Raw genomic sequence first — 26,800 nt, 5'->3', positions numbered from 1 at the left:
CTCGATGCCTGGAGACTAGAGGAGGGGAAGCCGGCCGGCCGGCCGGCTAGCTTTGGACCAGATTCTGCTTCGTCATAGATTGCTCAGACACAGACCAGACAGCAGACAGCAATGCATGTAAGCTGGATCATACAAAATCTCTCCCACTATGCTCCAAAAAAAGATGACGCGCGACAATATAAAAAACCAACCTTTCAACAATATAAATAACCTAGTAATAACAATATACTAATCCCAGTCCCATCGTGCAAATGCAAGCACAAGTTGTTTTGTATATATATACACCTCATCCAGATCGTCACCAAGACAAAAATGTGCAGTACTCTTGTATTTATTTTTCAATTGTTGATTGAAAACAATAACCTTGCCTTGGCCGTCATCTATCATCCAAGGCATCGACTAAACAGCCACACCAGCAGACATATCAAAACACCACAAATGAAGGAACATCATACAATCAAGGCATCGTTTGTTTTCATCGTTCAACTAGGAAGCTAATAAACTTGACAGCTCCGCATCCGTCAGCACCGAGGGGGCAACTTTCACCTGCTGTATTACAAAGCCGGCCTCCTGGCAAGCCTCACGGAGATGCTCCACCTGTGAATCCCCATCTGGGCACAGGGCAACCACTGCGCCTCCACTGCCAGTGAACTTGGATGCCGCGCCCACCCTGCGTGCCACCTCCACCATCTTTATGTTCACTGAACCAAGTACATCATCCCCAAACATTTCCCTACAATCACATAACCAGTAACCACATAGGGCTCTGTCTTGCCTTGCCATTCCATGTTCAAGCAGACACATTAATCTTACCTTCGCAGATCAAAATTCTTATTCATAAGCCTCGCTAGCTCAGTATAATCCTTCTGCAGCAAAGCCTTGTGACCATCGAATGCTAGCTGCGCTACTTCCTTCATACGTGATATTATAAACTCATCACCATCAAGCCATCTTTGTCTAACAGTGCTGTGGACCTGCATTAAAAAACATAGATAGATCACTGTAAAAACCTGAGGGGTGTGCGTGTGTGTGTGTGTGTGTGTGTTGTGGTGTGGTTGTTTGTTTTGGCTATCTGAGCCTGCTTTTATTCTATCTTAATGCAATGATACGCAGTCCTCCTGCGTATTCCAGAAAAAAAAGTTAATTAGCAGGACTCAAACATCTCAATATTATTCTGTGGCATGTGATGACTAGATTAAAGAATGAACTGCAGTTTATCGATTTAATTCAGTAAGAACCTTGCCAGAGTCACTGGGGTTCTCTGCATAGATGAGGTATAGAGGAGGAAGCAGATTCACATCCAATGGCATGTATATGCCATGACCCAGCTTGCCCATATGCTCCTGGCTAAAATCCTGAGCAATACACAAACTGAAACATTAGCATACACAGTTCAAACTAGCTAGCAGTACTTATGCAACAACTCATACATTATAATAAACATAGTTCACACTAGCTAAAAGTATGTTTGCAAGAACTATACTGCCAATAATGAATGCTTGTAACACGTACCATATAAACCAGTCCTCCATAAACCTGTGCCACTCGGTCCTGAAGTCCAGCAACAATCCCAAGCTCTTTCTCAGCGTTGAGAATTAGATTAGGTCTCATTTCAACTTTTATTAGATGTCTGACATCATAGAAGTCAAGAAGGCAGCTTAGAGCAGCACAAACAATCGCGCTCGAACCCGACAACCCAGCCTACAGAATAAAAGAATCAAGACAATATGCATTTAATCTCCAACTCAACAGCATATCAAGAAAATGCTTTTAGCAAGGACTAATCTACAGCTGCCAATATGTAATGCGAGTAAAAGAGGGAAAAAGATGAAGTGGATCCCGTCTAGTTACCTGTCGAGGAATATTAGTATCATATGATAAGGTGAAATTTTCAGCTTTTAAACTGATATTATTTTGAATACAGTGATTGTAGAAAACTTTACAGATAGCCATCAGCAGCCGGACACCTCCATAATATCCTTCACTTTGCAAACGACTCACCTAAATAAAATGGGAAAAAAAATTAATACCAACATAAGCTATTTGTTCAAATAATGGTAGCGATAGTTACATGCCTTGAACTTGGCATATCTCAATATAATGTTCTGGCAAGCAATCGCCTGCCGTAGTTCCTCTAAAAGAAAATAGTGAAATGCCTTGATGTTCCAGCGAGATTGTTTGTCTCTGAACATATTTATTCGTAGCCAAAACAAAAACTGATTCAAGTGTTTTGCCATTGTATTTGGGCTAGATGGTTCATTCCATTTGTATTGAAAACAGTTCAAGAAGAATTTGCCTTGTGCCGAAATTTTCAGAAAGACCCTATTTACTGTAATGTAAGCTCTGATTCTTTTCTTCTTTGGCATACAAGGGAATTCATAATTAAATGTGCAACTTGTTCTTGGCTTATATGGATTCCACAGATTGAAAATGTGCATAAAAGAGAGATGTGCAAATACATTGTATGACTGGGTTTGCTCAACACAATTGCAGTGCTGATTCATTGCAGTGATGCATGATGGTCATCAGTGGGAGGGTTTCAGGCAGGATGCCATTTCCATCTTGTTTGATTTGGCGAAAAGAGGACTAAGTAAGATAAGATGAGAATAAATTCGTTAATTGTGTTTTCTGCAATGGAGTGGAATCGAATCAAATCAAAACAAATCCCACGGTGCAAGGGATCTATTAACTCCATCCGTTCGTTCAGTAATATAAAGTAATTTTGAAAGAAGAAAAGATTCTTATATTGAGAAAAGGAGAGGAAGGTGGGTGGAAAAGAAGAGGAAGGCTTATTCTCGAGTTAGTGCTTTAGACGACTCGGGAGAACTTGTAGCAGGAGTAGCTTGCCAATAAAAAGCACCATCCCCATCTTCATTGTTAAGCGAAAGGAACTAAAGACAGACAGTAGCTGGGTTTCACTTCACCATCGGGATCGACCTAGCCTCGGATCGGAGGTACTGCCTTTTTTTTTTTGTCACTAGTAGTAACTCTCCTCTTCTTGGTTCCTCAGTAATCGATTTATTTATATTAAAATAATGATGATAATAATAATAATATAATGGATCGGGGATCCGATAGCTAGGGGCATCGACAGAAAGAAATTAAAGAGAGGAGGAACGGGGAGTAGAGTAGAGCAGCGCTTACGAGTTGAGGGAGGGAGGGGAAGGCGACGAGGTCGTGGTGCGGGTGCGGCTGGATGAGCAGCTCGGGCGAAGGGCGGAGGCGGACGGTGGCGGAGAAGTCAGCGATGGTAAAGGACAGCGCCCTGCCGCCGTACACGTCGCTGGGGTTGCCGAGGAGCCCCACCCGCGCGTACGCCCGCCGTTCCAACCCTATCTCCGCTGCCGCTTCCGCCGTCACTGCCATCTCTTCTCCGGTCTTCCCCCAGTTCCACAGATGACAGATGAGATGAGATGAGAGTATTTATTTATTTTATTTATTACTTGGAGTATATAGACTGGATCATACTCCTACATCCATCGGGCCGGGCCCGCCTGTCGTATTTTTGAAGAAAAGGTTCTCCCGGCTTTATTATCATAAAGCTTACAGTAATGCATCTCAAATTTAGAGTTTATTAAGTGCAAACAGACGCAGAGCCACATGGCCAAACAAAAAAAACCAAACCAAACGTTCAGGCCAGGAAAGAAAACCACACTGTAGCTCACACACTAACCTAGGCCCTATTACATCGCACTTCCTCAGCCCTCTGAAGGTTGAGCAGTTGATTGAGCCAATCCTGATAAATTCAATCTCTACGTAGTCTGCAGCGCTGATCTTACTTCAGCTTCCACTAGACAAACTATCTGCTCCTCACTCTTCTGGACCTCCGTTGTACCCGACCGACACGGCCCGATTAGTGCTTGCCCCCACCGGAGCCGGACCACCCGTTGGCCTCCCCCTACGCCACTGCGCATTGTCGTCCCGGCACGACATCCCATGGTTTTTTGAGTGAACTGGAGGGGCTTTCGCCCCTGCAGGGATTTATTAAATTAAAAGATTCTAGAACTACAAGAGGCAGTTCTTACATGGCGTGGGTGGGTTCTGCCTGGCCGCCTGGGAAGAAGACGGGAGACCACGACGCTGGTTAGCGGAACTACCGGGGTGTGGGTGATGTTCTCCATCGGAATTCGTTCTCCATCTGGCTTCTTTTATTGGCGGGCTGGTGGACCACATGCTCGGAGATTTAGCCTGCGCCAATTTCTCAATTTTTTTTACAGTTGGGCCATTTGGTCGGCCACGGGCTAAAATCTAGGCCCGATTTTATTATTATAACCTAAAATTTGTTCCGGGCAAAAAAAAACATTGGATGATAGTGTACCGTGTCTATATATTAAATGTCCTTAATCGTTCTTGAATTGAATAGGTATATTGTTTTATTACTAGTATGTGATTATCTCTTGATCTAAACTAAACTATCTATTTTATACGGTATCTAACACACTCTCGCAAGATCGTTGTTCGATTATGAATCCGAGAAATAGATTATCCATATTTGTATTTGTATATACCTATTTATACTTGCTTGGGTTTGGGACACCGTTTCGATTCAGCGTCCATCGAAGCAGCACCTAAGCTAAAAAGTTACAAAATCACTAGAAATTTGTTTACAGCTTCACCAAAGTTTGTATGTAAAATCTTTGAAAAAAAAAATAAAGGCATCTATGCTGCAGGTGAGAACACATTAATAAAAAAACTTAAATAACACATTTATCCTATTTTTGATGTGATAGTTGTATCTTTATTTCTTTGGATTATCACATCGACAAATGTGAACGCACTTGGTTCTATTTTTAATGTGTATAAGTATATCTTTCTTTCTTTTACTTTACCACACCTACATATCACTACAACATATCTCCACATCACATGTTTGTGTCCAAATGAGATTTTCGAACTAGCCATTTTATGTTTATTTAATTTTAAAATAAGTATTTAGAACCCTAAACAACAAATAAAAAAGTTATCAACTACAAAGTTTTATAACTTTTAGAGATCTACAACTTTTATTTTAGTAGTTTCTCCATCCGAGGCAACTTACAAAATTTCAAATTCAAATTTTAGAAATTCAAACATAGTTTTCCATGATAAAAGATGGTTTCAAATAAAAATATTGTCAACTACAAAATTTCATAACTTTTCAAAATCTACAACATTTTTTTGTTTGTCGATCTGAGGTCATTTTAAAAATTTAAAATTTAATTTTTTGGAAATTCAGATGTAGTTTTCTTTAATAAGATTATTTTAAATCAAAAAGTTGTCAACCACAAAGTTTTGTAACTTTCTAAGATCTAGAACTTCCATTTTCGAAGTTTCTCCATCTAAGGTTATTTAAAAAGTTCAAAGTTCAAAAATTCAATTTTTTAGGAATTTAAACTTAGTTTTCTAAGACAAAATTATTCCAAATAAAAAAGTTATCAACTATAAAGTTGTATACCTTCTCAAGATCTATAACTTTTGTTTTGGTCATTTATTCATGTGACATAGTGGTAGTAACATTGTTCACAAATGTTACACATCCCTCTCATAGTTTATGAAGTATAAGAGACATTTAAAATTTGAGAACTATGTTGCCATCATTTTTAGGATGAAGAAATGATCAAAATAAAAGTTATAGCTCTCGATAAATTCTACAATTTCTATATTCATGACCTTTTTAGCTGAAACCATTTTGTATTCCAAAATAACGTTCGAAATTACCATTTTTAAAATTCAAATTTTAAATAGCTAAAACACAGTCATGTGAAAAGATAGATAAAATAATAGTTGTAAGAATACAATAAATTGCTATAGCATAATTTTAGAATTTTTAGGAAAAATCATCAAAAATTGAGGTTAGTATGAGAGAGAAAAACTAGTTACAAGTTTTAGCCAGAGATTAAAAACAGAAATCAGAATTCTTCAACAATTTCAAAGTTTAATTTTAAACAATATTTTAAAGTAGTAAATGATTTCAAATAAAAATATTGTCAACTACAAACTTGCATAACTTTTTGAGGTCTACAGTTTTTGTTTTGCGCGTTTATCCATTTGAGGTCGTTTCAAAAATTCAAATATTAAATTTTAGATTTTGAAATTAATTTTCATTAGATAGATGATTACAAATAAAAATATTTGCACATCTAAATGATCTTAAATTGGAAAGGTTTTAACTATAAAGTTGTAGATCTCATCAAGTACTACAACTTTGATATAAAGTTTGTCTGCATCAGGCATCATAGGAGAAACTTATTAAATTTTCTTGTAGCATCACCGTTGGTTCAAGCCACGAATCGATAGTGATAGTATTAGTGTCGGTTCTTGGCTAAAATCAACAGTGATGACCCATTGTCACCACGAGTTCTTGGCTAAAGTCAACAATGATGTAAACCGATAGTGAAGATCCGAATATCACTGTCGGTTGGACCTATCACTGCCGATTTTAGCCAAAAACTGATAATAATATGCCATGAAGAGCTATCACTGTTGATTTTTTTAAATTCTGTAGTGATGAAGCCGTCAGTGAAGACCAAATCTATAGTAGTATATATTTTCCCTATTAATCTTACACGTTGTATATGTCACTAGATTTATTATTAAGTTTTATATAGACCTAGACATAAGTATCCTCCATAGTTTAAATTTTATTTATTTTCAATCTTTTTAAGCTACAAATATGTTTTTCATTGAATTTTCATTATTACTAGTAGTTAGGCCATTTGCAAATATAAAGCACCCAACTTTGGGTGTTGTTTCCCCTATAGCATTTTGTATGCAAGCTTTCATTCTTAATTTTCTTTTAACTTGACCTTCACTAAAATTTGGTCAACCGATGGTAATGCGAAAAATAAATAATATGCTTTACTTGTGTTTTAGTACGTTCTCTTATTTTAGTGGAGTATAAAAATTGTGTATACTTAGAATACCATGTGGTTCTATTGGTTTCGACAATCATTTTAAATGTGAGAAATTGTCTTATATATTTATATTCTATTAGTGGTGGTACTGGATAACTAGTGTATCATACCTATTGAGAGTTTTATTTTCTCATGGCCAGCATTATCATGTCTTAAAATTTTAATAAGAAAATATGTGTTGAAATCTTGTGTGTTGTACATTGGTGCGTGTATGTTCTACTAACTCATGTTGTACCCGATCTCGATAGTGCACATACACTTTGTTACTATTTCTTTTATATATTTTCATTAGTTAATATTGCCCCTCTATGGTAGCCAAACAAAATATTTTTCACATTATAATGTACTTTTGATTTTGGGACAAACTTATAATGATCTATATTAGTGTAAACTTTATTGTAACATGAAAGGTAATGAACAAAGAATTAAAAATTCCTAATTTTCATGTAAAAAGATCAACATTGTAGAGCAAGTTTTCCCATTTTGTTTTCAATGTGTCATCATTGTCATTTTTAACCATGAGAGTTATTTATATTAATTATTATCTCATTATTTGTATCTGCATTTTTATAGTTAACAATATTCTTCATATAATAATTTTGGTGGCAAAACATGGGAGGAGGAAAGGACAACCATCATGTTGACAAAGGATGCTATCCCCCTATTGGCTATCCTCCAGTACATTCAACTGGATCATATGTATCTGCACCTCCAATTGCATATCCATATCCATATGCACAACATGGATCTATATGTCCACCATCAATTGGATCATATCCATATCCTTCACCTATGTACTCTTCGCACAATGGTTACCCACCATCTGGATATCCATCATACAATCAAAGTGCTTACCCATCGATGGGTGGCTATCCTGGTGCTAGTTTATATGCTACTCAACATCATGGTACGTATTCATTTATCATTTTTTCTTCATATGCACCTCATCATGAGAGTGAGATCAAATTAAGAAGGATAAATAATCACATAGCCATGTGTGTCAATTCATAGTATTTGCATGGGTGCTTTACATATTAACATTGTTAGATTAATGATTCTAAGTATTATACTATATAAGTCTAGTTATTAATGTGTTTACTTTTGTTTAACTATAATGTGACATATACATATATATAGCTTTGATACCACGATGTTGCATGTTCTCAGGTCATGGATCTAACATGGGGACAACACTTGTCGGTGGAGCAGCAGCCGCTGCTGCCGCTGCCTATGGTGTGCATCACTTAACCCATGGCCATCACCCTCATGGTCACCATTTAGGGCATTTTGGCAAGTTTAAACATCATCATCATGGATACTATGGCAAGTTCAAGCATGGAAAATTTGGGAAGCATAATGGGTTTGGAGGAAAACATGGCCTTCTACGATGGAAGCATCACCATCATGGTTTCTTTGGAGGAAAATACAAGAGGTGGAAGTAGTCAAATTACAAGCAAGAGTATGCAATTGGATCATGCAAGTATGATCACCAACATATGTAAAATAAAAATGGGTTGGTTCATATCAATGTTATACACACATGTCATGCTTTTATAAATTACTTGTTATTATATGTGTCATTATCAATCTACATGTTTCATTTCTATGAAGTCTTTTGCCACCCTATGTTTCAAACCTTTACCTAGCATAGTGAAAGTAGTGTATTAATTAGATTCTTTGTGTTACTAATTAGTTTTTCCTAGTGCTGTGAATTTTTTTGGCCATTGTCTGTTCACCCCCCTCTAGCCGGTTCCTTATATCCTACACATGGCAGCGTTCTGGCATTGCAAGATCTCCAATGTATACTACAATGCCCAACGATAGTACCCTGTTGCATTACCATAGTGTGTGGAGTCGGCACGCGTGCCTCCTAGGACACATGTTTGGCTCCAATGCGATGAAGCGGTACCGGTGCCACCAAGGCAATGTGCCCATGGTGCCCAAGACAACATCATATGATCACCAATCTTGGCACACCTACCTAGTCACAAATGCTTGCTGATTCTAGGATGCGATTTCAGTGTCTGATGTTTTTTTGTGCGAATGGAGTCAAATGGTTGAAGTATGTAGAACCAAGGGTATTTTTGTCTTTCTACCATTGTCCACAAGGTCATTTAATGGAAGAAGTAAATGAAAGTGTTGAATAAGGAAAGAAAGATAAGTCTAATGTCAAATGAGAGAATGAAATTTCTAGGGACAAAGAAAAATGAAGTTCATTTTTTAAGTCCCAAATAAGGAACTTTCTCAAATAGATGGGGATAGAAGCTAGGAACACACAAACTATAATTGTTTGTTTGTGAATCACAAACTATAATTGGTGTGACTACCTTTTATCATAAGCACAACCTTCACACCTGGTAACTTATTATCCATTTATGAATGAAAAGAATAACAACTCAAGCTTAGTAATTTCCTCATAGATAAAGGATGACCCCAAGTGTATGCACGAAAACTTAGTTAGCATGTTAGAGAGGCATCTATGACTTCTTGGTCTCAGACCCTTCTAAATTTTTTAAAGATTTGATTCAAATGTGAAAAAGAATATTCTTGTTGTAATCTCTTATTTGGCAGAATAAAACCATACTCTAGCTATATTGACAAAAAATGATTATCCGATAATTTGAGCATGATAACTCATAGAATAAAATTTCAAAATGAGCTTATGGAAGATAGATTTTTGTGCTAAACTTAGACTACACAAATGTAACTACGGCTCTACCTACACAATTCGTGTTCCCATGCATGCATAAGAACACCACCACACAAAACTACTTACCCCTATCCACACAATGGGGTACCTACTTCTCTTTGATCATTCCTAAATATATAAGTTGCATGTGTACACATAGTTTTATGCCATGGTGTTGTTGCTTCCATTTGAGAGCAAATGGATGATGGTGATATCAAGTATGATGAGGCTAGTTTGTTTTGTTTATTCTTATGATTTATACTTTGATTTATCTAGATAACATTTTATACTTTTCAAGCCAATATAAGAAGAGCCACACATTAAAGCTCGCACCATGTTTTCTCTCAATATCATCCATTTGGATTTTTGTGTTCTAGGAATATGTATTGAATGCACGAGGAATTAATATCTTCACATGCCAATGGAGTCATTTGAACTTTGAACCGAAAGCCTTGATATTTCTATGCCATGGTAACTTTGTTACTAATGTGATGTTGTTTATATTTTAAAAGTCTCATATTGGGATTATTACTTTTAGGCACAGGTACAAGGTTGGCGCAGGATGGATTTGTAGTGCATCGAATGGACTATGAAGGCCATGGAAAGTCTTCTGGACTTCAAGGATATATTAGTAGTTTTGATGACATTGTGGTTGATTCCTATAAAGTACTTTGCAAGTGTTTGTGGTATGTTTTACAAAACTAATACAAGTGCCCTATTATGTCACCTTTTTTTAACCATATTCATAACAAAGTCATTTATTTTCTCATAAATGACATGTTGATTTAAGAAAAAACTTAAAATAAATGTATATGAAATTCCTATTAGTCTACTATTAGACTTGATGTGACATTTTATAAACTAATAGTATGTATTCCCCTTGTTAGAGAAAGAAGAGTATAAGAAACGGAAGAAATTTTTGCTTGGAGAATCCATGGGGGAGCAATTGTGCTTATGCTTCACAGAAGGGAACCTACCTTTTGGGATGGGGCCATTTTGGTTGCTCTGATATGCAAGGTTACTTAACAATTTGTCTTTTTCTTTTAATTTCCTTTAGGTGCATTGACATCTTTGATAAGTTGCCTATAGTTGTTCATTAGAGGACACTATAATATATTGTAAGTTTGATCATGATATTGATTATTATTGATGCTAACATTCATATAGATGGTAGAAGATATGAAGCCTCAACCCATTGTGATTTTGACTTTAAGTAAGCTCAGCAATGTGATCCCTTTGTGGAGAATCATTCCTAATGAAGATATCATAGATAGGGCAATTAAAAGCGAGGAGTGGCGTGAAGAGGTATGATAAAAGATAAGATGACTCAATCCTAAAAGCTAATATGTTTCATGAAAACTTTTTTATGCTACTTGTTAATACCATTATTTACTATTAGGTAAGAAATAATCATTATTGCTACAAAGGAAAGCCTAGGGTAAAGACTGGTTATGAAATTTTCATAGCAAGCCTGGATATGAAAGCAATCTTGATAAGGTATGAGCAAAGTTTTCATTGTGTTCATTCTTACAATACTCTTGTGATTCAAAAAAATGGCATTTGAGGTTTTGTGTGCGTCCAACCTAACAAAGTTTGAGCACTAGACATTTTAGGTAAATGACTATTTTAATGGCTATAGTGTCCACTGATAAAAATGCACGCCTTTCATAATGGTATATACTGGGCAAATTCAAGGGTTGACGATGTGTATCAACAAATAGCACATAAGAATGGTGTTCTTGAGCAAAATTTGTCTTCTTCAGAACATGTGGTTTCATAGTTATAGAAATCAGATTGTTCTTAGTGATGTAAATGTGCAAAAAAACCAACAACACTTGCTTTCACAAAACATTGTAAAGATTCATGTGGACACACATGCGCACATTTTATTAGTACGTGAAAAAGCACTACCAAGTTATAAATAAATAAAAAAGATACTAAATAGTTTGGAAGAAATATGAAAATTAAATCAAGTGTGGCCACAACTAAATTTGCATCATTGTATAATATATCATCCATCAGTTAATAGAACTAGATTTTGCATGGATATTGTATGTTGCATTGTATCACTAAAACAATAATGCATCTTTGCGTTTCTATGTTCATGTCTTCGCTCCAAATAGGTTACTCTACCATTCATCATAGTCCACGGTAGTGATGATGATGTAACTGACCCCACAGTAAGTGAGGCACTATATATATACATTGGCAAAGAGCAAGGACAAGACATTGAAGTTGTACCCTGGGATGTGCCATGCTTTGACTTCAGGAGAACCCAAGGAGAACATTGATATTGTGTTTTCAGACATCGTCAAATGGTTAAATGAGAGGGTATCGTCAATTTCCTAGCTTGGATCCAACGGTGGCATATATAAAGTTACAAGAACAATGTTGTTAGCCAATAAAACATTGAGTAGTTGATAATACACATATTTATTTTTTAGGGAGAATTTGTAATGCCGTCTTCCAAAGGTAGGCAATAGTAAACCAGATGTAGTTACTAGATTTCATATTTAATTTGTTGATGTGAGGGCTGACTTGTAGTTACTTAGTTGGGTGTAATAAGTGTATATGAGAAGATGACATCCATCTGTGTGGACAGGTGGAACAACAGTCGATGGTGTTGGCATATGTGAGATTTTCGTAATGTCACAGGCCACCATCAAGGTCGTTAAATAAAATGCATCAGCAAGATGGATGGATATAGATGGAACTTTGTGTGTATTTCGTGTTGGATCCAGTCCTTTGTTGGCTTGCCCTTTAATTTCCGTTGGTTGAGAGGTCTCCTTCATCTGTTGTTGGACTGCAGCTCTTGTTGAATTGAGATCGTCCATTCATTCATTCATCATACGCTCGCTAGGTGCTACATATACATAAATATAAAAATCTTGTGCGCGCATGCTGAGCTTGAACATTATAATCCCACATATATCATACTGTATATTTATTTATCCTACGAGTAAGAGATGGCATGTAGGAGTACATGCATACATATATAGCCCTTCCTCCCCTTCTTCCCTGCTTGCATTGGCATTCGCCCTCATCTAGTATATACTTACTCTAGAGAAGAAAGTTAACTCTCCTCTGTTTCGACGTCTTCCCTGCCCTGAAAGCAGTCGAAGAGTCCTTGAATTTTTCTCCGGCAGGACGCAAAGCGGCGGGCGGCGGCGGCGGCAGGACCGTGATGAGCAGCAGCAGCAGCAATGGCGGCGAGGTGCTCCTCCTGGACCACGAGTACAAAGAGGTAGGTATTGAATCGATCGGTAGAGCCCATCCATCCATCCATGCATGATTCACGGATTGATATATACTTGGTAGGAGTACGTGAGGAACTCGCGGGGGATGAGCCTGTTCGCATGCACATGGCTGCCAGGCAAGAGGAGGACTCCAAAGGCGCTCGTCTTCCTCTGCCATGGCTACGCCGTGGAGTGCGGGGTGACGATGCGCGGCACCGGCGAGCGCCTGGCGCGTGCGGGCTACGCCGTGTACGGCCTCGACTACGAGGGCCACGGCCGCTCCGACGGGCTGCAGGGCTACGTGCCGGATTTCGAGTTGCTGGTCCAGGACTGCGACGACTACTTCACCTCCGTGGTGCGGTCGCAGCCAAATGAGGACAAGGGCTGCAAGCGGCGCCGGTTCCTGCTCGGGGAGTCCATGGGCGGCGCCGTCGCTCTCCTTCTGGACCTCAGGCGGCCCGAGTTCTGGACCGGCGCCGTGCTGGTGGCGCCCATGTGCAAGATCGCCGACGACATGCGTCCCCACCCGCTGGTGGTGAACATCCTGAGGGCCATGACCTCCATCGTCCCGACCTGGAAGATCGTGCCCAGCAACGACGTGATCGACGCCGCCTACAAGACGCAGGAGAAGAGGGACGAGATCCGGGGCAACCCTTACTGCTACAAGGACAAGCCCAGACTCAAGACCGCATACGAGCTGCTCAAGGTCAGCTTGGACCTCGAGCAAAACCTCCTACACCAGGTCACGATTATTATTCATGCCATCATCTTCTTCAATCAATTATATATTATTCCTGCTTAATTGTCTTCAGTTTCCCTTTTTTTTATTCTCCCACAATACAAATCGATCACTACATGCATGTGCCGGCCAGCCGGGGTGACCCTCCGTCGTCATCTTGCTTCCCACACCACCACAAATTAATAGATGTGGATGGAGATCTAACAACCTATTCAACCACCGACGTGTTTTTACTAATAATAATAACGAACGCCGCTGTTCAATTAGTTGCTTCTTTGACCAGTCAAGGATGTTAATCCACAAATTATTACTGCACTCAAATACACTAGTACAGTACGTACTACCCCACCAGACACGACAGTCTCCAATATTGACTACGGCTTGCAATATATTGAAAAAAATAGATGTCCAAATCATAACACTGTCTAAAAGAAATCCTAAACAAACATAGGACTGAGGTCAGATATTTGAATTATATAATGGTCGCAATATTGAAACCTTATGAGTAGATACAAAGATCTAGAAAAAAAATGCAATTCTCACGTAGTACCGAGTCAATGCAAACAATTTTGAGTTTGACCAAGTATACAAAGCAGCTATCAATATTTATGAATGTCAAATAAGTGTCATTAGATTCATCACACAATTAATTTTCATAAGATATATTTTTTTATGTTTGCAAATACTATTGATATTTTTCTATAATCTTGGTCAAACTATAGAAAATTTGACTAAGCATAAAGCTAGAATCACATTCTTTTATGGACCAAACATTTGTCCAAATATTACTAGCTATATTTTGATTCCATTTTGTCATTTTTTTATATTTCCTGTACAAAAATATAAAATTACATTTACATTTAAAAATTAAATACTTCCATGTTATATCAGTTTTTTTACTATAAGTGATATATGATTATCTCATCAATATGATAATAGTGACTCTCTCGTCCCAATGTTTTCCAAGAACATGAGGCAGCTCCCACGTCTCCTTTGCCCTATCCCTCGCTTACCACGCTCTTCGTGTCTCCATCGCCACTAAAAAATGCTTGCCAAATGTCTGGCAAGCAGCAAGAAGGGCAGTGAGATGGGCTGCTCCTTTCACCTCTCCAAATCCTCCTCCCCCATCTCCATCTTTTTCTATCATGTAGCATGTGCCATGAGGGTTATGGTGGTAGCAACACTGACACCGGTGCCCACAGTGCCTAGCTTGCTTGGTTAGGGTGCTTTCCTGGCCCCTAGTGATTCGATGGAGGTTTGGGCTTGAGCCTTGGTGGTGGCGTGTATGGGCGTCGTAGACCTTATTGAAGGTGTCTCCTTTTTAGTGCCTTCTCAACTCAGGTGGTTTTGTATGGGTAAGAACTCGATCAACGATCCTTAGGTTGGCAAGGAAAGTGCTATTTGCATCGTGAACTTGGAGGCATTATCGACATAAAGCAGCCACATGCGTGATTCGTTGGGCGCTTGTGCCGAGGCATTCGCCGAACTCGACACCATGGCTCAAGGCTATCCTTCTTCCTTATGCTTCCTGGTATCAAGGTTAATTTGGTAGCTTTGTCTTGGTTCTCGGTAGCCTCTTCTCAGTTCTAGTGTACCTCTAGTGGTTTTTTTTTTGCTGTTCTTTCTCAAAGAACCGAGCAGTAGTCTTCGCCAGTTGGGTGCTATGAGAGGCAGTGCAAATAGAGTTGTTGCCCAGTTCAATGGTGCTTTGGTGTTTGAGACCAAGTGGTGGTATTGAGCGACTTTAGGCCTTTTTTAACACACTCCTGATACCTTTCTACATTATTGTCGAAGCCGATGAAGTATGCATTTGGGGTTTGCATTCTCGAACGGTTTTGCATTTGGGGTTTGTATTTTTATAATTTGCCAAAAATCGTAAAATGAGGTATCTAACGGTTTTGCATTTGAAGGTTGCATTTTAGGAAACTTGGCAAATGAGAGAGAGAGAGCAAATTTGGCATAATTGCCAAGCTGTGGACGGCTTGGCAAAAGCTCGATCGCGTGCGTCTCCCGGTCCCCTGCGCGATCTAGACTTTTCTTCGTGTCATATATGCTCCATCGATCGTGATAGAAACCCCCCGGCCCTCCACGCGCCGTCGTCCGCAGCCGATCGAAGTCGCGAGGGACTTCATTGCGAGCACCGGCCCTCCATGCGCCGCCATCCACTGCCGATCGCGACCGACTCCATCGCACAGAAACTCCCTCCACACGCCGCCGTCCACTGCTGAACTCGCAAGGGACTCTATCGCGACAGAAGAACCGCCGCCTCACGCCATGAGTTCAAGGAACCTGGGCGCGCGAAGAAGTCGACCGCGCGGGAAGGAACCGTGACCGCGCGCTACACGGAAAAAATTCGCATCTGGGTCCACTTTGGGTAAATGCCAAGTCAATTATGCAAAACCCTTAGAGATGGTGTATTTTTAAACTTTGTATTTTGTTTTGAGAGTTTGCAAACAACACCAAATACCAAATCAATTATGCAAAACCCTTAGAGATGCTCACTGGAAGCATGATGTATGACTGGTAATTAAGAGACCTAAGCTATATACTGACGACATCATGCTGTTTTTGTTGAATGAATTATGTATGTTGGGTACATGTAGGTGTCGTTGCCGTTTCTGATCGTACACGGCGGGGCAGACAAGGTGACGGACCCGTCGGTAAGCGAGCTGCTGCACCGATCGGCGGCGAGCCAGGACAAGACGCTCAAGCTCTACCCGGGCATGTGGCACGCCCTCACCTCCGGCGAGTCTTCCGACAACATCCACGCCGTTTTCCTTGACATCATCGCCTGGCTCGACCACAGATCATCCGACGATACGGATCAGCAGGAGCAGGAGCAGGAGCTGCTGTCGTCGGAGGTGGAGCAGAAGGCCAGGCACGACGACCAACATCCCCAGCAGGATGGCGGCAACAAATAGCCGCTTGCTTGCAATTCTTCTTCATATATATATATAGAACAAACCATTTAATTTGGTGATGCATCGATACACATGTCAGTAATACATATACCGAGACTAAATTATTAGGCCGGCTTACCTAGAAATTAAACAATCAGCAGTTCAATACCGAGACTAAATTATTAGAGGTCTTTTGGCCTTGTTTAGTTCCAAAATTTTTTGCAAAATCGACACTGTAGCACTTTCGTTTGTATTTGACAAAAATTGTCCAATCATGGACTAACTAGGCTCAAAAGATTCGTCTCGTCAATTTCGACCAAACTGTGCAGTTAGTTTTTATTTTCATCTATATTTAATACTCAATGCATGCGTCTAAAGATTCGATGTGACGAGGAATCTGAAAAATTTTGCAAAATTTTTTAGAACTAAACAAGACCTTTACATACTCCAACCTGATGCACTATATGGCTTGCTGCAGCCATCTTAGCTACATTCTATTCCTATCTACAATTAAGGGCAGCCCCAATGCTAGAAATTACACATACTTTCTATACCTATTAATTTCTATAGACATTATATATAGAAACTATGATTCCAATAAATAGTTTCTACAAAATAATTTTTTATCCAATCACATTCATTCTCTCTCCATTCTTAAGCAACCATATCACTTCATGTCTTGAATTTCATGTAGACATAGTTTCTAACTTAGACCCAATTTCTATGATTTTTGCTCTCTCTCTTTAATAACTATCTTGCCACATCAGCAAAATACTTAGCTGACACTACAATTAATGTCTATAAAAACTATGATAGTTTCTGCATTAAGAGTGCTCTAATGGAGGCAGTCTCCTACCTGACGCGCCACTGTCGATGAAATATGGTCGGCAGTCTCCTACCTAGGGGTATGCCCAAGGTAGTAGATTATCGGCAGACAGGTGCGCAAGCTACGAACTAGATGGTGACGCAAGACAAAGACAAGGATTTATCTAGGTTCAGCCGTTGTGAGGGCGTAATACTTACGCCCTACGTGTGATTATATTATTCTGTATATGAGAGATGATCTGAGATGTCTGTAGTATAGATGGCCATTGGGCCGGCTCGGCACAGCATGAGCTAGGCATGGCCCGTAGCCCCTCTGTCGACGAAAGCTAGTCGGCAGTCTACCTTGGGGTATGTCCATGGTAGTAGTTTATCGGTAGACGGTGCGCAAACTACGAACTCGATGGTGACGCAAGACACGGACAAGCTTTTTATCCAGGTTCGGCCGCCGTGTGGGCGTAATACCTACGTCCTGCGTCTGATTGTATTGGATTGAGAGAATAATGTGTGTTATGACTTGTCCTCTAGGGAACCCCTGCCCCTCCTTATATATCCTGAAGGGACAGAGTTACAAGCAAAGTATCCTATTTGGTACAATATCTTGTAGCCTTGCGGTGTACGCCGACCAGTCGTGCGTCGCACGTCTTCATCCTGTGGGCCGAGCCACCTCTGATGGTGCGGCCCATATAGGCCCATGAGGGTATAGGGGTTTATACCCCCACAACTAGTCCCCGAGCATCATGTATTGTGATGTAACACGCCGTCTTGAGCTTCTTCGATCAGTGAGGCTTGACGTCTTCAATAAGCAGGAAAGTCGCCCAAACAGTTGCATCGGTATTTTGACCGACTCAAAAGACAGTTGATCAACATTGACATCGAAGAAGCAGGTTGTTCGAAGAATGCATGGTGCTCTTAATCAAAAAAGATTTCTTTCCTGGTGAAGTGTGCCCACTTTACTTTTCTGAAAAGTATTGCCTTTCAAAAAGCAAGCATATTCACCGCAAGGTGGAGTGTGCCCACTTAGTCCCCGAGCCTGGTAGTAGGTGACGTAGGCACGTGGTGCTAGGGTCAAAAGAAAAGTCCTCAAAGAAATTCTGAAACTGAGATGCATCGCTAGATGCATCGTACCGATGTAGTCCCCGAGCTTGCTGGAAGGCGAAGTATGAGCCTTGTAGCAAGGTCTAAAAAATTAAAATTATCCATAACTGAAAAGCAATCCCCAAGCTGTGGTTGGAGAGTAATCGAAGCAAGTCCCGAGCACAGCGTAGGGAGATGATTGATGAGTCTGCGAGCACGGCATAGAGACTGGTCGACCAGTCCGCGAGCATGGTTGGGAACGTAAACGTGCTCGGTGGTCGGCACAGTCCCCGAGCACGGCGTATGGACTGGTAGACAAGTTCCCGAGCGTGGTTGAGAACGTAAACGTGCTCGGTGGTCGGCACAGTCTTCGAGCACAGCGTAGAGACTAGTCGACAAGTCTCCGAGCGTGGTTGGGAACGTAAACGTGCTCGGTGGTCGGAGCAGTCCCCGAGCACAGCGTAGGGAATAGTCGACGAGTCCCCGAGCGTAGCTTGTTGACTGGGCCAAACTCCTGAAAAATAAATATAGAGAATAGGTAGTATATGATGTATAAATAAACTCTAGACAAAAAATCAGCACTGAGATAAGTTTTATATTTTTATTATAAAATTAGCACGAGTAGTTAATCATCCTAAAGCTTGTACCAGCTCTGGTCTAGCCGACAATCTGCATGAGGTGCGGAACCTAGGCACGCGTAGGATTGCCAGCCTCGCCAGAGAGCTACTGCCGACCACCCGAAACGCAGAGGACGGATCTCATGCACGTGTAGGGAGGAGTCGGAGACAGTACCGGCTCTGGAAAACTCGTGTAGGAGAAAAAACTAGTCGGCTAACCAAAAAGTTGTTTTGAAGGATAATAAAAAATATTATTGCCAAAAATAAATAAAATATTAGAAGTGTATTTATCTTTGGACAAAAGTCTGGTCGGTGGTGACAAAATTGTTTGGCCCTCGAGCTTTTTGACTTGTTGTCATGACGGTGGTCGCGGTTGTCGTAGCGCCGTTCTTCGCGGCGATTATTATTGCGACTGGTGGTCAGAGCAAGTAGGGCAAACAACTTGGTCGTTAGCCCGAGCAGATCGATGTCGTCGATCTGCCTCTCTTTGTAGTAGGGAAGCAGGTGACGCATCGTCGGCATGGTCGGAGATGTTACTGGAGTAGTCGGAGTCGTAGCCAGCGTGGTTGAAGCCGCCGCCGACGTCGATGAAGAAGTGGTTGGTGCAGATCGGATCTACACCTCCTCCGTGGTCGTGGCGGTGAAGCTGTTGAAGCTGACGGTAAACGTGAAGTCGTCCGCCATGGCCACGAAGTCGGAGATGATGACCATCTTGTTCGTCGGGAGAGCTGTACGCACACCCCATACCTGGCGCGCCACTGTCGACGAAAGCTAGTCGGCAGTCTACCTTGGGGTATGCCCATGGTAGTAGTTTATCGGTAGACGGTGCGCAAACTACGAACTCGATGGTGACGCAAAACACAGGCAAGGTTTTTATCCAGGTTCGGCCGCCAAGTTGGCGTAATACCTACGTTCTGCATCTGATTGTATTGATTTGTATTGAGAGAATAATGTGTGTTATGACTTGTCCTCTAGGGAACCCTTGCCCCTCCTTATATATCCTGAAGGGACAGAGTTACAAGCAAAGTATCCTATTTGGTACAATATCTTATAGCCTTGTGGTGTACGCTGACCAGTCGTGCGTCGCACGTCTTCATCCTGTGGGCCGAGCCACCTCTGATGGTGCGGCCCATATAGGCCCATGAGGGTATAGGGGTTTATACCCCCACACCCTCGGGCCGGCACGACACGTCGTGCCTCCCGTGCTGTGCCGCAGTGGACTGCGTGCCTGCCCTTTGGCCCAAGCACGGGCCGGGCAGATTTCGTGGAATGCTAGGCCCTAGAAGCACGACCAGGAACAACATGTCGTGCCGGCTCATAGCCAGAGAGGGAGAAGACAACAAACGCTGTCAACAATGACGACGAGCGGTGGCGGAGGGACAGACGAGGATGACAAACTCACATATCACCAAGATCTAGATGGGGGGAGATGGGAAGGAGAGGAAGAAGGCAGAGCCTTGGTAGAGGCAAAGAGGGAGGCATTAGGCATGGACAAAGATGGGGTTGTGCGGTCACCGGAGTCGAAGACAAAGACAGCGGTGTGCCGGTGTTGAATGCAGACGATGTCGCAAGGCGACTACGGTTGGTAGGGTCATCGGAGTCGAGGACGAAGACACCATCGAGGTATCGAGCGATCGAGCTTAGGTGGTGCACCGAGGAGAGGGCGAGAGCTGAGAGCGGTTGCAGTTGCGAGTGAGAGGAAAAAGAAACTAGGGTTTAGGATGAGAGCGGCTGCAGTTGCGAGTGGGGGGGAATAGAAACTAGGGTTTGGGATTACAGTTGGGGGCACCGCGGTAGGGGGGTTTATACGGGGCGGCCGACGGGGCGGAGGGGTTTGGACGTTGCGGGCTGCTAGCGGGCCTCCCTCTTTTTCTTGTGTCGGGCCGTGCCTGCCTGCGGGCTCGCCTGGCGGCCCAAGCATGCCCTGCTATGGCGTGCCGTGCCAACTCGGGCCCGGTGGCCTACGGGCCGGCCCGTGCATGGGCGGGGCCGAATTCCCATGCCCCATGTCGGGCCACCGGGCCTCGGGCTGCATAAAAATTTATGGTCTTGAGGGGGTCCCCTGCCTACCTTTATATAGTCGAGGAGGTAGGGTTACAAATTTAGAAACTAATCTTAGTCGGGTACAATTGCTATAGATAGCTAGGTAACGATTCTTATTCTAACCGACCAAGATCTTGCTTGATCTACAAATCTGCCTTTCTTCCTTGTAGAGGACTTCAACACAAAGTGATGAAATTGCACATTATCTTCTAATGGGCCAATTCCTTTAATATTAATTAGCCCAAACCTAGCCGTAAGAGTATAAGAGTTTATACCCCACAGTATAATCACTTTAAAATTAGATGCATGCTCATATAGTAAATAAAAGTTATACCAATATGTTCGTATATCCACGTATCTTTTTAGTAAAAAATGATTTAGAAGTAACCGTTGATGATGTATGTAACATTATACTTTTCAAAATCATAATTTTATATATAAAAAGAGAAACCAAGGGAATACATACATGTTAGTTAATATGAGAAAAGAAAAAAAAAGTTGAAGAATAGAGGACTAAAGCACAGAAGGCACACAGATCCAGCCCAGTTTATAGAAGCGTCAGTGCATAGTGGGGTTGTTGGCCTTTGGCCCAACTCGTGTTTTTTTTCTTTGGAGATTGGAGACTAGCTTTCCTTACGCATGCTTATCGGATTCGCAAAGGATAATACGCGTGCGGTCGCCCTCGTGGTGCGCTAGCCAGGCCGAGGCCAAACCAAGAGAGTAGCGTCCCAAAACATGACCAGAATCTCTTATACAACTGAAAAGAACAAAGTATGGACAATTTTGGTGCAATAATTGTTTGGTTCCTCTGTCTACCCGCCACCTACGATCCACGTCTCATACGTCCGGCGTTACGCAAACAAGGAAAGCCTTTGCTTGACAATCCCGCCCCCGCTAGCGCCTCCGTCCCTGTCGCATCCCCATCGCGCACACAAGGAAACCCATCCGCGCGAACAAGGAAACCCATCATCGCATCCCCCTCGGCTCCTCCCGAGTCAGTCCCCAATTCCCCATCCGCCGCCTCCCTGCTCCTTCCTGCTGATGATGCCCCCCAATCCTATCCCATCCTGTGCTGATGGCCATGGCGACAGGGACGGGTGAGAACGATGGAGGAGTCGGTGGGAGAGGATTGGTCGGGAGGGGTCGTTCGTCCTACCGCCACCATTGTCTCGAAGTGGACAAGGTCTAGGACAAGGTCTAGGCCAAGATCTACCAGTGCCCGATGCCGCTCGACCTCACTTGGTTTTGTTCTGCTGTGGTGGCTCCATCGGGTTCTCTGCAAATCAGGTTGTGTGCGCATGTCTTGCCTTAGTGGTGGAGGAAGGATTAAAACTAAGGTATGGCGAAGTTTTTAATATAGATATGAATGGTAACAATGTGGTGCATCATCATCCGGTTTACGAAAGCGTGGAAAACACAAATGCCAAAAATTTGTATCAAAATTAATAGTGTCCGGTGAAGATAGTTATGGGCTCAAGTGGGCTTTGGTAACACATATCATAGAGCCCAAATATAATAACGGTCAACTTGTCCAAGTGTGACCTTTCTCATGCCGAAGGAGCTTCTCTCACAATCAGCCATAGTGAACGCCAAACATAGATGCAAGACCTGCAATTCACAGTGGATATCCACACAATTAAGGTATGGCAAGAGCCATACCTTGCCATATGGGATCCTCCGCCCCTGCCTTGCCTCGCGCAACCTCTCCAGTTTCAATAACCCCTCGATCCAGTTGGTGGTCTCCTCCGGTAAGGGTGGCAACACGACCTGCTGCGTCGAGGAGGCCGAGGTGCTTCAGGCCCCTCGAACGAGATGATGCCCGACGATACAGTGTTGTACGCCTGCGACCTCTCCCTGGATGTACTTCGATCCACTTTCCTATTTGTTGCATAATCCACCAATTTGATCCATCGGCATTGGATTTCTGTGATGTGACGTGATGTTCGGTTGCTCTAGAGCCGATCTTATTATAATTAAAGTGGTACAAAGAATAGTATGACTTCCTCCTCGATCATTGTTCCAATATTACTTCATAATTTCCAAGATTACTTCATAATTTCCAAGTGAAAGCAAAATTAGTACACCATGATACACATTTGTTTAATCACATGCTATATAGAAAAATGAATTGAAAAGGAAATCTGGAAAATGGAAGAAACATGTAAAAACTACTAGACACTAATCTAGCGAATAAAAAGTTGATCACAAAGAGGTAGTTAAATATTTATTAAAGTAACTGAAAAATAAAAGTCACTAGAACACAGAGGTACTATACATGCGGTTCTAAACTCCTTTTTACAGACGGTTTGGCGAACCGCCTGTGATCTGGCCTGTGGAACCGCCTGTGGAAAAGTATTTCTACAGTCGGTTCAGTTATGCCAACCGCCTGTAGAAATCTTTTGATAAAAAATATGAAATCGATTTTTAAAAATAGGAAAAAAGATTTTAATACAGGGAAGGCTCATTGGCTATCCGCGTTTGGTGGGAGATTTTAATACAAGGAAGGCTCACTGGCTATCCGCGGTCGGTAGGATTCGAACATGAAACCTCACCCTCATGCGTATCCTTCTCTACCACTCCACCTATCACTCACTTGTGTTGTAATAGAGTTTAGTTCCTCACATACTATCATAAACCAAGCATAAATTGATTATTTGAGGCTCTAAACGGATTCAAATGAAAAAGTCGTCAACTACAAAGTTTTACAACTTTTTAAGACCTACAACTTTTATATTGGTAGTTCCTTCATCCGAGGTCATTTACAAAATTTGAATTTCAAATTTGAGAAATTCAAACGTCGTTTTTGATGACAAGATGATTTCAAATGAAAAAATTATCAACTACAAAGTTTCATATCTTTTCAAGATCTACAACTTTTATTTTGATGGTTTTTTCAAACGAGGTCATTTGAAAACTCAAAAAAAATCAAGTTCAAATTATTTCTACAGGCGGATTTCTCAAGGAACCGCCTGTACAAATTATATTTCTACAGGCGGTTTCTTAAGAAATCCGCCTGTAGAAATACATGATTTCTACAGGCGGTTTTGTTAGAAAAACCGCCTGTAAAAATTGATTTCCACAGGCGGTTTTGTAGTCGGGTAAGCCTCATTTTTTCCACAGGCGTTTTTTAATTAAAACCGCCTGTAAAAATTATGTTCCACCGCTGGCTTTGAGCACTTTTGTACTAGTGAGTTGATCACAAGGTGGTAGTTTAGTATTTATTGACGTAACTGAAAAACGATTACATGAGAACTTTCATGTTCCACTGGAATGGATGTGATAGCGCACATCTACTGTGTTAAAGAATTTGGCTCTATGGCAACATGAAAATTAGTGGCCCCGCAAGAAAGAAATATGAAAATTAGTGGACCAGACATACCGAGAGACTAAACTATGAAACCTGGAGCAAATTCTGTTAAACACTATCTAGGATTGGAAAAAATAATTGGGAGCCGTTGTTTTCTTTCTGTTAAGCACCTCGGCCTCCTGAGTAGGTCATAGTGCCCACACTGAAAACGGGATCAAATAAGTAAAGCGGTGATGCCAGTTCAGAGCAAATTGACGCATTGTACAACAGAAGTTTAGAACCACAGAAGCTTCAGCCTGTTTATTCTAATGTGTTGATTCTTTAGTTAACCTATAGCAGCGGTAGGAAAATCCATTATTATGGCTGTTGATTAGATTCACTCAATGCAGCCACATAGATCTTTTTGTATATACTATGTTTAGTTTATAGGTGTCTACACTACATAGCCTTGAATTTGGGCAGGCAGTTTTGGTTCATGTCATGACGATACAAATCATAATCGCTATTCCTGGCGATAGAGATTTTTTTTTGTAATCTCACTGTGGCTGTTAACTCTCAATCATACTAGAACATTGAATGGTCGTGCATTGTCAAATTTGGTTTGTTAGATTTAATCATTATTCTAGCTAGATTATCATTGGCTCTAGATAATTGCAACGGTGTGATATGATTCAGCGTTCTGGCTAATCATCAGCTCTAGATTAGCTGTGGATATGGCCTCTGTAACAGAAACAAGTTAGTCCTTTATAGGGAACATTCTGTTTTCTCATTTTTAATGAATTTATGTGCATTTTAGTGTATAGTGGGTAGCTCAACATCTGATTAAAGATCTATCTTATATAAGTTGTGTGTAAATCAAAGATCTATTTCTGTTTAAGCTGTCTCACTGCCGAGTTGCAGACATATATAACGTTGATAATTTCGAAAAATCAAGTTACATTTAAGCATAATAGTGTGTTTGCTAAAGCTTTTAAATTAGTGTCCGGCTGCAAAATTATTGTTGATCAACTGGGCATGAGAGAAAAGAGCCACGATAGATCTAGAAGAGAGAGAAGCGCCGGGATTGGGAATGATGCGTGCGTGCGTGCGTGCGTGCGTGCGTGTGCTGGGTGTCTTTAACTAACTTTGTTCTTGGTATGCCGGCCAATGAACCCATGACCATGACTCCATGAGATCGAAGAATTTAGGTAGAGCGAGACGTCACATATGGATGTGCTCAGTGCCCCCTCCCTTCCATGCACCCCAAAGGTCAAGCCAAGCTAGCTACCTGCATGCATGTACTTTTGCAAATGTTCATTCGTTGCTGCCTAGGGACGACGTCTTTGTCTGTGACGACCGGTACGCGCGCGCGTACGGCGTAGCATACTGCAGTTACACATGTTTAAATTATTTCCTCCCCAATATTATATGTATTTATTCTCTCTTGTCATCTCACTACTGGTGGTCTCACTTGCAGATGGAGACTATATTCCTCTTTCTGTTTGTTTAATATTAATCATTTTGACGACAATGTATGGATCGAACAAATGATTGAAGAACCCTGTAGTGTGTGTGCGGGCCAGAAGTTATTTTGTAGCCCCACTTTCATTTACGATAATTTTATACTATATATATTTACGATAGTTGAGTTACTATAATACATGATTATATTTACTGTAATGTTATAGTGAATCACTTAGTAAGGAGTTAGTACAATCTCATAAATTAATATGATAATTATCATAACTCAAAGTGGCTACAAAATAAATTATTCTGTAGAACTACTACCTTACTAAGTGGCTACAAGTTATTCTGTATTCTTCTCCATTTACGATAATTTTATATACTAATTTACGATAATATATATACATACTTACAATAGTTGGGTTTAAGCCTGGGCGTTCAGGTGACCCGATTTTTTCGGATCAGGTAATTCGGGTAATTAAAAGTTCGGGTAATGAAAATTATTACCTGATATTAGTCTCGAAAAAACACTACCCGCAGTTTCGGGTACCCGATAATTCGGGTTCAGGTTTGGGTTCGGATATTCCCGATTTACCCGAATTTTCATAAGACAACACACTACACAAAATTTTAATAGCAATATATATATAATTTTAGCAGCAATTTGTATAAAATTTCAATAGTATTTTGTAGAGAATAATATATTACGGTCACTTGTTCAAACAAAGAGAATTATATTCTAATAAATTGATAAGTTCTAATGTTTAACTAACAATACATGATAAATACAAAGACATAGACAAATGTTTGGATAATTCGGGTACCGGGGGATATTATCCAAATTACCCAAACTAATTTCGGGTAATCAAAATCGTTATCCGAATTTAGGATTGGGTACCTCGACTTCGGGTCTAGATCCAGGTAATTCAGGTACGGGTAATTTGCCTAGGCTTAACACTTGGGGATATTTACCGTAATGTTATAGTAAACCACGTAATAAGGAGTTACTGTAACTATAATCTCGAAGTTATTTG

The 26,800-nt window shown here is 41.1% G+C and overlaps 3 protein-coding genes and 1 long non-coding RNA gene across 5 annotated transcripts; 3 read left to right on the top strand and 1 right to left on the bottom strand.

The window, feature by feature from the left end:
- LOC8072893 (glucuronokinase 1) lies at positions 299-3,420 on the bottom strand. The gene is made up of 6 exons (XM_002441606.2): positions 3,145-3,420; positions 1,852-2,001; positions 1,513-1,701; positions 1,239-1,355; positions 814-974; positions 299-733 (listed from the first exon to the last, which is right to left on the bottom strand). Exons 1-6 carry the CDS (start codon positions 3,364-3,366, stop codon positions 487-489), a joined length of 1,086 nt encoding a protein of 361 aa, XP_002441651.1. The 5' UTR covers positions 3,367-3,420; the 3' UTR covers positions 299-486.
- LOC8072892 (glycine-rich protein A3) lies at positions 2,748-8,497 on the top strand. Of its 2 annotated transcripts, none has more exons than XM_021446361.1 (3): positions 2,748-2,954; positions 7,497-7,800; positions 8,061-8,497. In XM_021446361.1, the coding sequence occupies exons 2-3, from the start codon at positions 7,506-7,508 to the stop codon at positions 8,333-8,335; spliced, it is 570 nt and encodes a 189-aa protein (XP_021302036.1). In that variant the 5' UTR covers positions 2,748-2,954; positions 7,497-7,505; the 3' UTR covers positions 8,336-8,497. The 2 variants fall into 2 exon arrangements, with proteins under 2 accessions (XP_021302036.1, XP_002442634.1); XM_002442589.2 differs by having other exon boundaries at positions 2,750-2,954; positions 7,467-7,800.
- LOC8072890 lies at positions 10,136-11,073 on the top strand. Its single transcript, XR_002455567.1, has 4 exons — positions 10,136-10,268; positions 10,470-10,599; positions 10,750-10,887; positions 10,982-11,073. It is a non-coding gene; the product is annotated as an uncharacterized LOC8072890 (long non-coding RNA).
- Positions 12,491-16,672, top strand: LOC8072888 (caffeoylshikimate esterase). The gene is made up of 3 exons (XM_002442586.2): positions 12,491-12,826; positions 12,901-13,560; positions 16,161-16,672. Exons 1-3 carry the CDS (start codon positions 12,767-12,769, stop codon positions 16,476-16,478), a joined length of 1,038 nt encoding a protein of 345 aa, XP_002442631.1. The 5' UTR covers positions 12,491-12,766; the 3' UTR covers positions 16,479-16,672.

Source organism: Sorghum bicolor, chromosome 8 (assembly GCF_000003195.3).
Source record: "Sorghum bicolor cultivar BTx623 chromosome 8, Sorghum_bicolor_NCBIv3, whole genome shotgun sequence".
Classification (NCBI taxonomy): domain Eukaryota; kingdom Viridiplantae; phylum Streptophyta; class Magnoliopsida; order Poales; family Poaceae; genus Sorghum; species Sorghum bicolor.
The sequence above is the reverse complement of the archived record's forward strand: the minus strand, read 5'-3'. Positions and strand labels throughout refer to the sequence as shown.